This window comes from Lygodium microphyllum, chromosome 22 (assembly GCF_053477565.2).
Source record: "Lygodium microphyllum isolate KBCC chromosome 22, Lygodium_microphyllum_v1.1.10, whole genome shotgun sequence".
NCBI lineage: Eukaryota > Viridiplantae > Streptophyta > Polypodiopsida > Schizaeales > Lygodiaceae > Lygodium > Lygodium microphyllum.
In genome coordinates, this window is record NC_141156.1 from 78,890,479 (window position 1) to 78,903,988 (window position 13,510).

The 13,510-nt window shown below is 39.3% G+C and overlaps 1 protein-coding gene across 1 annotated transcript; it reads left to right on the forward strand.

Moving 5' to 3' along the window:
• Positions 1-5,955: 5,955 nt before the first annotated feature.
• LOC148017324 (uncharacterized) lies at positions 5,956-7,628 on the forward strand. The gene is made up of 2 exons (XM_087663124.1): positions 5,956-6,285; positions 6,521-7,628. Exons 1-2 carry the CDS (start codon positions 6,045-6,047, stop codon positions 7,384-7,386), a joined length of 1,107 nt encoding a protein of 368 aa, XP_087519250.1. The 5' UTR covers positions 5,956-6,044; the 3' UTR covers positions 7,387-7,628.
• The last annotated feature ends 5,882 nt before the right edge of the window (positions 7,629-13,510 follow it).

Genomic DNA, 13,510 nt, shown 5'->3' on the forward strand with positions numbered 1-13,510 from the left:
GATCATTTATGGAGCATCTCCTCCTTTGTATATTTAACTAGTTTATGCAATGAAAGGTATAGAGGATATTATTGAGTGTACAATTAGTTTGTAACCATGTCTTTCTTGGTCTATTACAATGCACCTTGACTATATACCTCATCTATCTTACACACCATGATTAACACCAATTTCAAATTATTAACATGGTATCAAAGCCATGGTTATGGCTCTTAATTGTGGTGTTTTTATATCATTTTATTAGATTCATGCTTAGTATGTCTTAGTCAATATCTTTGTCTTAAAAAGAAAATCTTGCACACTCATGATTATTATGATTGCATTTGAGAGGGTCAAAATCTTGTGAGGACTATAGAGATGCTATCATCATCAAGAATATGTGTTTGCAATGTCATTATAATGAAACTATCAAAAGCAAAGTTTTCAACAAGTATGTGAGGCTATCATCCTCAAAGAAGCTATTGATAGGAGTCAAAGGTACTTTGTTATTTTAGCTCTTTTGCTTGGAGCTTTTGGGCCCAAGTTTTTTTCAAAGAAGACAAGGGTTGTTATTTTTTAGACATTGATGTCTTCTTTTCTCTTGCTATTTCAAGGACCATGTTAGTGTGCATATGCATACTCTCATTGGAATGGCAAGTGGTGTTGGGATGGTTGTAGTCCAAGTTGGAGCATGTTGGTTGAGGCATGAATCATTTGTATGCTCAAGGATGCGCATGTAGACTAGAAGCAAGGAAGGCTTTCACACACTTGGAACCTATGATGATTCTCAAGGAGAGAGGTTTGTGAAGCACACCCTTGAAGGTGCATGTTGAAAGGGCATGTAGTTTGAAGTTGAGAGCTTTAGAAAGTAGGTTTGAAGCAAGAGAGATGCTCACATTTTGGGAAGATTGGTAGACTAAAGAAATGAGATTTTGGTGGCTCAAGAACATGAGGTGCATGGTTGAAAAATGGTTCATGTGGACTAAAATTATCAAAATTACATTGATAGTGTCACTTATATAACACATGCCAAGATGTCATCAAGTTGACTTGAAGTACAATCAAGTATTGAAAGTATACTATCCTACTAGAATGTTTAGTTCAAAAGCAAGCTTGTGTTTGTCGAAAACAAAAAAAGAATCTAACAAAGAATGACAGAATGTTTAGCATAGCCTTGATTATGCAAAATACTTCCAACAAAGTAAGGTGCTCCTAGACAAGGCACTCACTATGGTTTTGGCTCATCAACAAATGTAGCTATGTGGCAAGTTGCAAATTACTATTGTAGGCACAACTAGCTGATGGTAGCAAGTTGGCAAAGGCATCAACCTTGGTATAAATGATGATATACAACAGTGTGATCCTTGGGGGATATTGAGACATATATTGCAAAAAATAGGTAGAAAAACAAAGCCCAAGATTGTACCATGGATGAAGGTGATGCCGCTCCAGTTTTCGCTCCCAAGCTCAAGTCCATTATCATAGGTGAAATTAGAAGAACTTCTCAATTAGTAGCAATTGAAGTATTGAAAAAAATAGGCAACAAGAAGGCAATGTCTAGAAATCTAGGTGAAAATTAGGAGTGAATTTTAGCCCAAGGTCTATTATTTGGAGGTTTTGTTGGTCTCACCGAGCTAAATGTTTGGGCTTGAAAAGTCAAAAAAAGCCATATATACATAAATGCACATATTTTAGCCTAAAAATAACACAAAAATAGCTTTAAAAAAAGGTTTGCTCTTAACATTCACCCACTTTTCTAAACTCTTCACCATTGGTCAACTAAACATTTTCCCACCTACCTACAAACTGAAAATTATGGGGGTCCCTTAATTTTTACCATGGATATCATGCAACAGACATTCCTTGTGTGTGCTTAAGAGCAGGCCATTGGGCCAATGTGTAGTGAAAATCTCAATGTAGATTGTAGGAATGTAAGTTGCTTGCAAGTGGCATGCTCCAAATGTACTACTGACATGCATGTTATTAATCGAGATTGGCAACACTATGATAGATGCTAATAGAAGAAGTTGGGAGCCTAATGTGCCAAGTTTTGAGTGGAAGGAAAGGGGTTGCTTTGCTTGCAGGGAAGCCATGTTAGCTACAAAGAAGAGAATCGATAGGATTGAGGAGGACGTAAGTCAAATGAAGTAGATTTATCTCCTCTCAATTAGTGCAGCCCTCACCCTATGCCTATGCAATGTAAGCGAGGATATAAAGAAGATGAAGAAGCTTACAATGAATATGAGAGAGAGAGAGAGAGAGAGAGAGAGAGAGAGAGAGAGAGAGAGAGAGAGAGAGAGAGGATAAGGTGACACTTTTCACAAGGATAAAATCTTATCCTTAGATTTTGTAAAAATGAATATTTGTGTAAGTAGGGATTCCCAAGTCATAGACAAGATCCATTGTGTATTCATATATGAGCATATATCCTTAAAAGCATGCAATTGTACTCACCCATGGTATGAGGGTACTTTTCTTGAGCCTGGATAGAGGCTCAAAATGAATGTATCTACATACATGTGTGTCTGGATAGAGTCTATTCGAGATGACTTGCACAAGAGTGGGGTTCTTTGTTCAAGATTGAGATCTCAAGAAGAACTTATGAGTGCATGGTGTGTGCACATGGTCCTTGCACATGTGGGTTTCTCATACCTTTCTTGAACATTTATATTGTTCAAAAAGGATGGGGTAGGTTTACTCCAGTAAGTGGTGCTCAAACGAACATTGGTATGTGCACATGAAGCATGCATATGGTGGACTAGATGTGTCTAGTCATATAAATACTCCAATATAACATTGAGGGAGTGTTAAAATATTGAGAGGTAGAAATTGTGCTTATGCAATACTACATTGGATGGGTGAAAAGATAAAAGACAACATCTCACTTGACACAGGGTATTGAGAATATAAGCTCCATGTATGTGTGTGTGAAAGCACTCTATGTGCTTAACATTGTTTGATGCATGAAGCATGCATATGGTGGAGTAGATGTGTCTAGTCATATAAATACTCCAATATAACATCGAGGGAGTGTTAAAATACTAAGAGGTAGAAACTGTGGTTATGCATTACTACATTGGATGGGTGAAAAGATAAAAGATAACATCTCACTTGACATGTGGTATTGAGAATGTAAGCTCGGTGTATGTGTGTGTGAAAGCACTCTATGTGCTTAACATTGTGTGATGCATGAATATGGATGAGAGATATGGAGTAAAGTGTGCCACACAAGGCATACATGTAAACTGTGGGTTCTATGGTGTCACATGGGAGCACACATGGATCATTGATGGAGCATCTCCTCCTTAGTATGCATAAGCAATTTTTGCAATGAAAGATATAGAGGACATTACTGCGTGTGCAATCAATTTGTATCAATGTAGATTATATATATTGTCTCCCATAGCTGCATCCTTGAGACATTAACAAGAGTTTTACACAATCACTTAGGAAAGGACTAGCTTAAACTAGTACTATACACATGAATGATATGACATCATCTCATAGAATCAATGCTCAAATATCTCTTTATCCCATAGAATTCAGAAAAGAGCATGCTTAGCCTTCAAATGTGTAGTGTTACAAAACACCATGCAAGCTATAGTTTATAATATATCTCAAAAATTGTCTACAATAGTAAGAAAGGTCACATATAAGTAAAATAAATGATTCCAATCCTTTACAAGTGAACATTGTGATTAAGAGTTCTTATCATTTCAATGCTATCTTGAAAAGAGAAACTTGAAATTTCACTAAGATTTCGACCTTCAAAGTGAAATTCAAATGTTTAAACCTTGTATTACAAAAGTTTTAAAGTTTATTTTGGCATAGACCTAGAAGCCCATGAAAATGATCAAAGGATAAATGAAATTTATCAATGTGCTAAAACAATGCTTTGTTAGTTAACTTCATGGCATTGAAGTTCCCAATGACACTTGGGTACTAAACTAGTGCTAAATGGAGCTAACAAATTTGGTTTCATGGCTCAAACTAGGCATCCCATTTATGCATAGGTTATTGTAGCATCAAAATCATCATGCTTGATCATGCAACTAAATTGCTTGTGTATGGGAATGGCTTGAGAATACACCTTGAAACTTGAATAACGCAAACCAAAAGAGTTAGTACAAACTTTCACCCTCTTGGGAAAACGATGTAGCCAAGAAGCGTGTTGGCACAATTGAGATGAATCTCAACCTAGCCAAAAGTTAGCAAGATAGTGTTACTAGTACATCACAAAATAGTTAATCATGGTGCATAGCATGTGCCTAGAATACAAAATCGTAATTGCCTAAAATCTATGGATTTAACTTTTCTATTGCATTATTGTTCATGCATGTGAAGCATGCAATATGACTACTATGGCACAATTCATCATAGCTCTATAACTAGTCAATGATGCATAGGCCAAGTAGTGCATCCATTCTTTGAGCTTTTAGCAATGTCATCCATCTTGTATGCATGCTTAGAGTCGAGTGACACCTAAGGCTAATAGGGTGGGGGGGATCCCACTCCCCTATTAGCTCTCAGTCGTGCTATGCTAGTGATGTTAGTAGTGGGCTTTCGTTACCCCCACCTCAACGAATCATTTTTCTTTCTTTTGAATATCAATGTCTCACACGACCAATCAATGGTTTTCAATTTTTGAAAATCCAATACTTCACATTGCATCATCTTCCCTCACTCCATAATGCAAGAACATGAATGTTTATGGGGGAATGGAAACCTTCGTACTAATGTTAGAAGTCCTAGTGTGACTCGCCCTTAGGACTTAGGGTAGCTAGGGTTAGCAGGAGGATATTGAAACTCTCTCTCCTTGCTAAACCTTGGTCACACTAGGGAGATGTAGGCTGAATGGGGATAGCTTCAATCCCAAATGCTAGCCCCTTTGAAAATGAACTGCTTATATGTTGCTACGAGGGTTAAGGTCATCATTGTTCTCTAATTGGTCACACTGAAGTTATTACCATGTGTGGTGTCTTAATGTACCTCTTTGTTAGCTAAAATTGCAAACCCAATCGCATATGCTTCTCTTTCGATTTTCAATCATGATAAATGTTGCTCACCATCATCATTACCCATTAGTAATATCATTCCTCCCCCCCCCCCCCCCCCCCCCCCTTGAAACTTTGTTGCGACATCAATGGGAGCATAGCATGTTCTTTAGTCTTTTGTCCCTACTCACCCTATGGCCACCACTACTGGACCTATTAAATTATGACATGTAGGTACTATGAATTGTTATTGCCAAGTATTTCACATATAGATACCATCAAAGCATGTTGTAATGAGATTGCCAAAAAGTTATTGGCAAGTAAAGGTTGTCTTCCCACAAGCCTCTATAAAGCATAGAGGAGCCAATTTCACGCTAAGATGGAACAAATTCGCCATTTGGGAGCTTGTTGTCATGCGTTTGGAAACTTTTTTTTAATAGCCAAAGGTATAAAAATTTGCCTATTGTTCCTTAGATTTACATTCTATTGGCAGTCATTTACTTGCTGTAGGGAGTCGTAGCCATTTAGCAAACATGATAAAAACCTTGCAGGGAGTCACAGTCCACAATTTTCTCCTTCTACTTCTAGCTTACATGAGCTCTATTAACGTCTAATATCATTATCATAAGAACGATTGTCTCCATATTGTTCTACTGTTTGAGATGCAGTTTCAAGCCCCTCTAATAAGAAAATTATAATGCGGTGGCCATGTCAAAACTCATGTGCGCTTTTCTACGTATGAGTGGATCACTTAAGGGCCCCCGGCCAGTGTCGTGGGTCGTGTAACAGTTTCGTGTTACAAGAAGAACTCACTTCTGGATTGGAAAGCTGTCCCTCTCCAGTAATTCATATATATATATATATGTATATCTATATATATATAATATGGATTGACTTTCTCAGTCAAGCGGCAGGCTCCGAAACGATCCTTCATATAATGCATGTGCGGCCATAGCCACAATTGAGACTTGCACTAATTGTGCCGGAGCTAGCAGCTAAGTGCTAAAGATCAGTGTGTGAAAATATTTGCAGCGCTTCCGCATCGCACTCTGTCTGGGAATTCGTCTGTGAATGGCCGTTCATGAGTTAGAGGAGAAGAAGGCCTGCTGGGGTTTCAGTTCAAGCCTCTTGTCTGCGAGAACATCAGTCCGTAGGAATCCGCATGATAAAGATACGAAGACGAGCTGGCCGAAGCTCTTCATGTATGTTGCCAGCGCGGCTTCATTGGCTGGGAATCTGATGGTGCTGTGGCCTGTGCTCATGAGAGAGATAAGGTTCATCGCCATGGCTGCAATTATCAGTTATCGCCAAGGTGTGCTTTTGTCCGACCACAAAAGTTCTGTTGTCCGTTCTCTGGTATGGCACATTCTAACTACATGCCTTAGCTGCCGTAGTGGACACTCTGCGTTATCTCATGCCGATAGAATGCTCAGCGTTACCCGTATATTAGTGAATTAGCATATCCTGAGGTCCTCCGAAATGACAGCAGGGGTAGGTACTGTAGGTTATGACGTCTAGAACTTCTTCTGATATACATGTATTTGTAGGTCGTATGAAACTGTCGGCGATTCATGATTACATGGGCAATCTCCTCCTCAGCTTGCTCATAGTTCTCATCCTGTTAATGAAGCCCGGAGCCTTTCTGATCAGCACCAGATCGTACCTCAATTTCAAGAAGATTCATATTGCTCAATGGACCAATTTCATCAAATCGATGTCGACTCTCTCTGCAGAGGATCAGATCGGTCAGTCGGCCTTAGCTGCAGCTTCAGCCGTCTTCGACCATGAACATCCGGATCCGGACCATGATACATCTAAACCCTCTTCAGTTATCAATATAACCTCATCCTCGACCACTGGAGGAGGCTACATCAGGACTCCTTCAGCTGCAGCGGCCATGAACCTGCCAATCGAGAAGCCAGCCCAGCCGGCTCATGCAGCCGTCCTGCAGGATCATATTGATTATCCGGAATATTCGTCTAAATCAGCCTCTCCGGCTACCATTATGACCTCGTCATCGACCACTTCAGGAGACTGTATCGAGATGCCTCCAGCTGCAGTGGCCAATATAAAACGGGCGCCACTCGAGAAGCCAGCCGCAGCTGCAGTAACTTTGAAGAAGCAGAGAAGCTGCAGCAGCCTGCAGCTCCAATATGATCGCTCCATCATGTCCAATACTGGCCACAACTTCATGAGTGCCGCCGCCGACGTCGTTCGCCCTCGTCCTCGTCAGCAGGCCAACGCCAAGGAAGCGCTCAATCGCCTCAGCGGCGAGGAATTTCGTTCCAGAGTAGAGAGCTTCGTGCTCAAGCACCGCAAGCGCATGTGGGCTGAATTGTTGAATGATGAATCGTGCCATTATATCCTTGATAGGAATACGTGCGGTTGCCAGTTTAAACTCTCAATAGCATAAGCCCCCTCATTATGTGTAAAATAACGTAGCTAGGCATGCAAACAACCACGTCATGCACAGTTGTATATGTAAGCTTGGCTTCATACATCTGTCAAACATGTATAGTCTAAACATGTACAGTCTTTGTCGTGGCCTTGTGTTTCAAACTCTCAAATACCTACACGATTGTATAGATTGTCAAATTAATGACGGATACTACCCGAATCTCTATGATGGCGTGTGACAACTCTCTAATACTTACATGTACGTACATGAGTTGTGCATGAGCATATTTGCGAGTATTTCACTCCAATTAAAAGCATATGCATGTTTTGTTCAGTGCCCTTTCCTTAATCAGTAATCTCGATAATGTTTCTTTTGATCCCACCATCTTTCCATTTTTATGCGCGAGTTGATCTATATTACCTACAATGTTTACATAATCTCTAAATAGATGTCATCAACTTTTTAGGGAGCTTCCTAGCCACCTGAAAAGTGATTCTCTTCTTTCCTACTAGTTTAAAGACTACAACTATTTTAGCATTGAGCCTTTCTTTTACACCAACACTATTGTTGGTTTAATAAAAAAGGATAGCATTCCTACAAAGCCATACAAACTTAATAAATATGTTGGGAGTAAAGGAATCCATGCATAACCGCCCCTGTATTCATTATATTGATAGTATCCATGTGCATGTACACTATAGGTGATGGGTGCACATCACTATCACTCATTCTTTATTCTTCTAGTGACACTTGAATAAGCTAGAAAGCTGGGTCACATTGTGACTATTGGAGTTCTCACATATGGTGTCTCTCTCTCTTTTTCTACACCATCATTTTTTTTCTTTCAACCTTGTTCCATTTATGAGCTTGAATACTTTGAATGGAATATATTTTTATAGAATAACATTTCTAGCCTACATGTAAGACCTAGTATAACAAAAATCTTCAACTTTATGCATATTCCCAAATTTCAAAGGTCCAAGTTCACTATAAACAACCCGATTCTCTCTATTCCAACAAATTTTGAGAAATCAAAGCATTACAAATAGGCTAATCTAGCATGGATTGTAGCTCTAAAGTACCTCTTTCAAATTCAATTTCTTAAGGATTCCACCCATGCATTCATATATTATAGATAAGATTTGATATATATTTTATATGTAGAGATCCACATTATTGACTTTTATTGCATACAAAAACTCCTTCAAACTATAAATTCATTGGACACGCTTTAAGTACAACATTTTCCATTTTGCACAAGGTCTAAACATTCAATAGCAACCCTACACAAGTTTAAGCAGTCTCTACTTTCACTTAGTACACCAAGTACAAGATTCCCCACTTTAGAAAAGGTCTAAAGACTCAATAACAGCCCTTCACCACAAGTTTGATTGATAGCATTCCATCCACGTGAAGATGAAGATCTCAATAAGATTCCTTATGCCAAACCTACAATATTTGACATAGCAAAAGCAACATCAACACAAGTACTCTTAGTATACAAAAGATACTAGACTTACCTCTTTAATTTAAAAAAAAAGACAATGCGGAATAATCTCAATAAGCAAAAAAAGTTCCTCTCACTAATTGTAAAAAAATTCTAGCATATTTAATTTGGTAAAAAGGCCCCAAAAAGATTTTTTTTCGTTTTTTAATCTATGACATCCTAGAATTCTTTCACTTCCAATATATTGTTATGTAAACGGAACTCAATGTACACATCGCTCATCATTCTTATGCCTCGCCATTCCACCTTCATGTGTCATAATCAATGGAGCCACCTATGCTCCTAGCTAACTCCTAGTGACAGCTATCACTAACTCTTCATGCATATATCCTTTTGCACTAGCCTCAATGGATATTCAACCTTGCTGTACTCTGGTATTTAGTCCCTCTAGCTTCATCTCTTGTAGATCACAATTGGTATCCCAGTTTCTTTTCACTCCTATACAACTAGGGACTTTCCTTGTGCTATCCGAGATTATCACTACATCTACATTTTGGTGTTGATATGTCCACATGCTCTTTTCAATAGCTCTAAATTTATCTCCTATATTGATCTTCATTAGATTATATGTTTCCTATGCAAATCATAGCATATCTTCACATATGGGAGCAAAACCATCACTTGTATTAGAATGAGATTATCAATGCTCAAAATAACATTTGCTAAAATTTCACACAAAGCTTCAAGCATTCATGTTACATGGTTCATGAAGTTTAAGCATGTTTCATCTTGCATCACACAAGATTATTACAAGATTGAAGAAGGAGGTGTGCTAAGTAAGAAGAAATAGGACATCAAAGAAGATGATGATGATGATGAAAAATAAATAAGAAGGGAAAGGAAGTGGAAGAAGAAGAAAGAGAAGAAAGAAGACAAAGAATATGAAGATGAAGAAGGAAGAAGGATGAGAAGGATTGTGAGAGAGCAACTAGCTATATGGATGGCAAAAGATGAGCAAAGTAAAAATGGTTCCAAAAGATGGCTGGAATAGAAAATGAGAAGAAAAAATGTTTTGGATAAAACTATTGCTGCAAGATGGGTATATTCAAATATAGTAGTGATGCCTTTATTTGGGTAGAAATTGCTATTCCATTCAGGGTACTCCAAACACCCTTTAACTTCATCATACTATAATAGCAATGTGTCAATTGAAATGTAACATGAAAGCAATCACCAATCAAAAAATAAATGGGCAACCTCTCTTTACATGTTGGATAGGACATGGAATCACGATTAGGAGAGTGAGATGTTGAGATGGGTGAATGAGGAGTGGAAATGGTGAGAAAAATACCCACAACAAGCCATTTTATAAGGGATTTTGATGCATTTGTCTTCATGTAAAATATATGAAAATAAACCATTTTGCAATTCCTAGTGAAGAGCAAAATAAGGCATTAATGTACTACAAGTGATTGTAATGGATGCCATGATTTTGGGTTCCCAACACCCCCTCTCAAGTAAAACAAGGTGGCCTAAGAGGAGGGGGAGAGAGAGAGTTCCATTTGTGCTAGCTTTTGATTGTACAAGAACTATAAGCACAATAGGATTCTTAATTAAAGCAAATTCATGTGTGACAAGAGAGTCAATAAAGCAATTGTGCCAAATTGTAAGACTAAAATATAACACATGTACCATAGCAGAGAACGTGAAGAAGAGTAGTAGACAAGGTGAAATCTAAGGTTCTCAAAACTTGGCCTCAAGATGGAAACTACTCGCTACAAGGGATGCGGGAAGGAGAGAGAATAGGAGAAAATAAGAAAGGGACGAGAGAGAGAGAGAGAGAGAGAGAGAGAGAGAGAGAGAGAGAGGGAAGAGAGGAAAAGAGAGAGGGAGGAGGAGTATGTGTAGAGAGAGGAGAGAAGGGAAAGGAGAAAAGAGAGAGAAGAGAAGAGAGAGTGTGTAAAGAGAGGAGAGAGAATAGGACGGGTATAGAGAGGAGATCAGAGAGAGTAGTATGAGTAGGAGATAGAGGAGAGAGTAGAGCAAGTATGAGTAGAAGATAGAGGGGATGGGTAGAGAGAGGAGAGAGTATGAGTAAAAGATAGAGAGGATGGGTAAAGAGAGAACAGAGAAGGTAGAGATATATTAAGGAGAGGGGAGAGAAGAAAAACAAGAGAGAGGAGGCATCAAAGGTGAGAAGAGAGAAGAGAGAAGAGAGAGAAGACATAAAATGAGAGATAAGAGAGAGTACAAAAATAGAGAGGTGGAGAGTAAATAGAGTATAAAGAGGTAGAGAGAGGTAGAGAGTATGGCACTAAAATGATTATTCAATAGCATGAGGGTAGTCTCGATGTTGCTAACCATTATGCCTAGAATCAAGAAGGAACATAGTGAACTAATCTTTTGCATGCTAAAACATTATATTTTCTTATTCTTTGTCATAACTAGGACATATGTGTGTTATATTTTTTCTTTAGGTAATATGAGACTAGAGGGCTTAGTACCTTGAGTGTGTGTAGCAACAAAGCAATGCATAAATCCAAGAATGAAAAGAACAAGGGTTGTTTTTTGGCACATGTAGAGTGGTTTTCATGTACCTTTTTTGAACACATGGCATATACTTTGTGCATTCCATGTTACATCTCATATACATTGCAATTGTTTTCATCTTAAGTAGATGGGTGAAGAAAAGTTGCAAGCCATAGATAGTTTCATGGATTTATGTGGGTTATAGTAGGAAAGAGGGGATGGCAACTGCTATGCTTATGTGAAAATGAAAGATAAGACCATGTGGTCTCAAAATGATTTGAGGACACCCATGATAGAGACCATGATGATCAATCAAGGGGTGCATATGTGTACATATGTGTGGTGTACATACATCATTTTGTGGGGGAGCTCCTACTTGGAGATTAAGACAAGACAATTAGAGATTGGACTATGAAACGTAGGGGGGGTTGCTTTGTGAGACTTGAGAGTGTTCTTGAGTGTGGGATGAGACTCTCTAGCAAGTTTTCCATTTTCTCATGGTAGCAAGGCTAGGGGGGCTTTAACTTTTTGAGGCTCAATAGTGTTCTTGAGTGTCATAGAGCCACTTTGTGTTGACATATCGAGCTCCACTCGTGATACGCCAGGGTGATCGTTGTGCATTTATGTCACCGACGTGTTAGTTGCAGACGCGGTTGGTATACCGCCCCTGAATAATAGCTACACGATAGCTATCCTTATCTACTCTAGTTTGTGGCTCAGTTAGTATGCCACCTTAGTTAGTTGAGTTTGGTTTGAGACCCATATATACAGGGTTCTTCTATTTCTTTGTAAGAGAGTTCATTTTGGCTTCCACAACTAAGAAGAGGAAAACTGTTTTTCAGCCTCCACCCTTGTGTGTATTCCCCCATTGTGCAAGCAAGAAAGCTACAAGTGAGACTCCTTCCTTCTCTCCCACAATCTTGACATGGTATCAGAGCCTTGTTCGTGGTAAGGAGCTCAAGAAAGCAAGCCAAGCTCGCGGTGTTCTAGTAAGAGGACCAGTGTTGCTTTCATTTTCTGTTTTGGGAGCAGATCTCTGCAGGTAGCACAGCCGGAAATTGCAGGAGTGCATTGTCTCAGGTTGAGATGCCCTTCGCGGTGAAGCAAGAGGGCAGTATATGCTGCGGGACAGAGCTTTAGCTCTTGGCGACCTTGTTTTTTTGATTTGAGGCCATTTCAGGGCCTGTTTTGGAGGCGGAAGTTTTCTGCACGCACTCAGGAAACGTCCCAGTTTTATGCTGTGCAGCCACTGTTCTACAGGTCGGTGAATAGTTACTATAAAAATTGCATTGTATGCTTGTGCGCAGAGACATTGGGAGTTACAGAATCATCCCTGTTGCCTGTTGATGCAAAATCGTCACTAGGAAGTGACTGTGTGGTCAAATACCACTTTCGCCAGTTTTGCAGATTTTCCCTTGTGAGGGTGAAGCTGTGGTTTTTGCAGTGACAGAATTTTTTGCAGTCTTCTGTAATGGCATCTGATTCTCTTTCACAGATTGTCACTGAAAAGCTTGACAAGAACAACTTCCAAGCATGGAAGTTTAGAATGACGAATTTCCTTATGGGAAAAGGATATTGGGAATTTGTTGCAGGAAATGAAGAAGAACCAGTTCTTCCTGATATTCCCAATCAACAGCAAATGCAGGCATTTAAAGCATGGCATAAGAGAGCCAGGAAAGTTATGTATTGGCTGTCTATCAGCATTTCAGACTCTATGATTGTGCATATTCAGGATGCAAGTACGCCAAAGGAGGCATGGGATACTCTGTCAAAAATGTATAGTACAAATACGCAAGCGAGGAAAATGCAGCTCAAGCAAGAGTTGCATAATGTGCAAAGAGAAAATATGAGCATCAATGACTACCACATGAAGGTGAAGAAGATTGCAGATGCACTTGCTTCCATTGGGTCGCCAGTGGAAGATGATGATTTAGTTTCTGTGACCTTGAATGGTCTAGGAAAGGATTATGCGCAGTTTCGGACATCCATTTCCGTCCGTGAAAGATTTCCTGATTTTGAAGAGTTGATTGCTCTTCTAATTTCTGAGGAGCAGAGAAATGGTGGTGCATCTTCTTCAGGAGGAACTTCAAAAGAAGCTGTCTTCTACTCAAATGCTGGAAGAGGTAGAGGCAGAGGTAGAGGAGGCCGATTTGGAGGCCGTGG

Bases quoted from the DNA above. Each gene is read 5' to 3' on its own strand.
- LOC148017324 (XM_087663124.1), top strand. From the start codon at position 6,045: ATGGCCGTTCATGAGTTAGAGGAGAAGAAGGCCTGCTGGGGTTTCAGT. The intron at 6,286-6,520 runs GTGTGCTTTTGT...ATGTATTTGTAG, and splicing joins AATTATCAGTTATCGCCAAG to GTCGTATGAAACTGTCGGCG.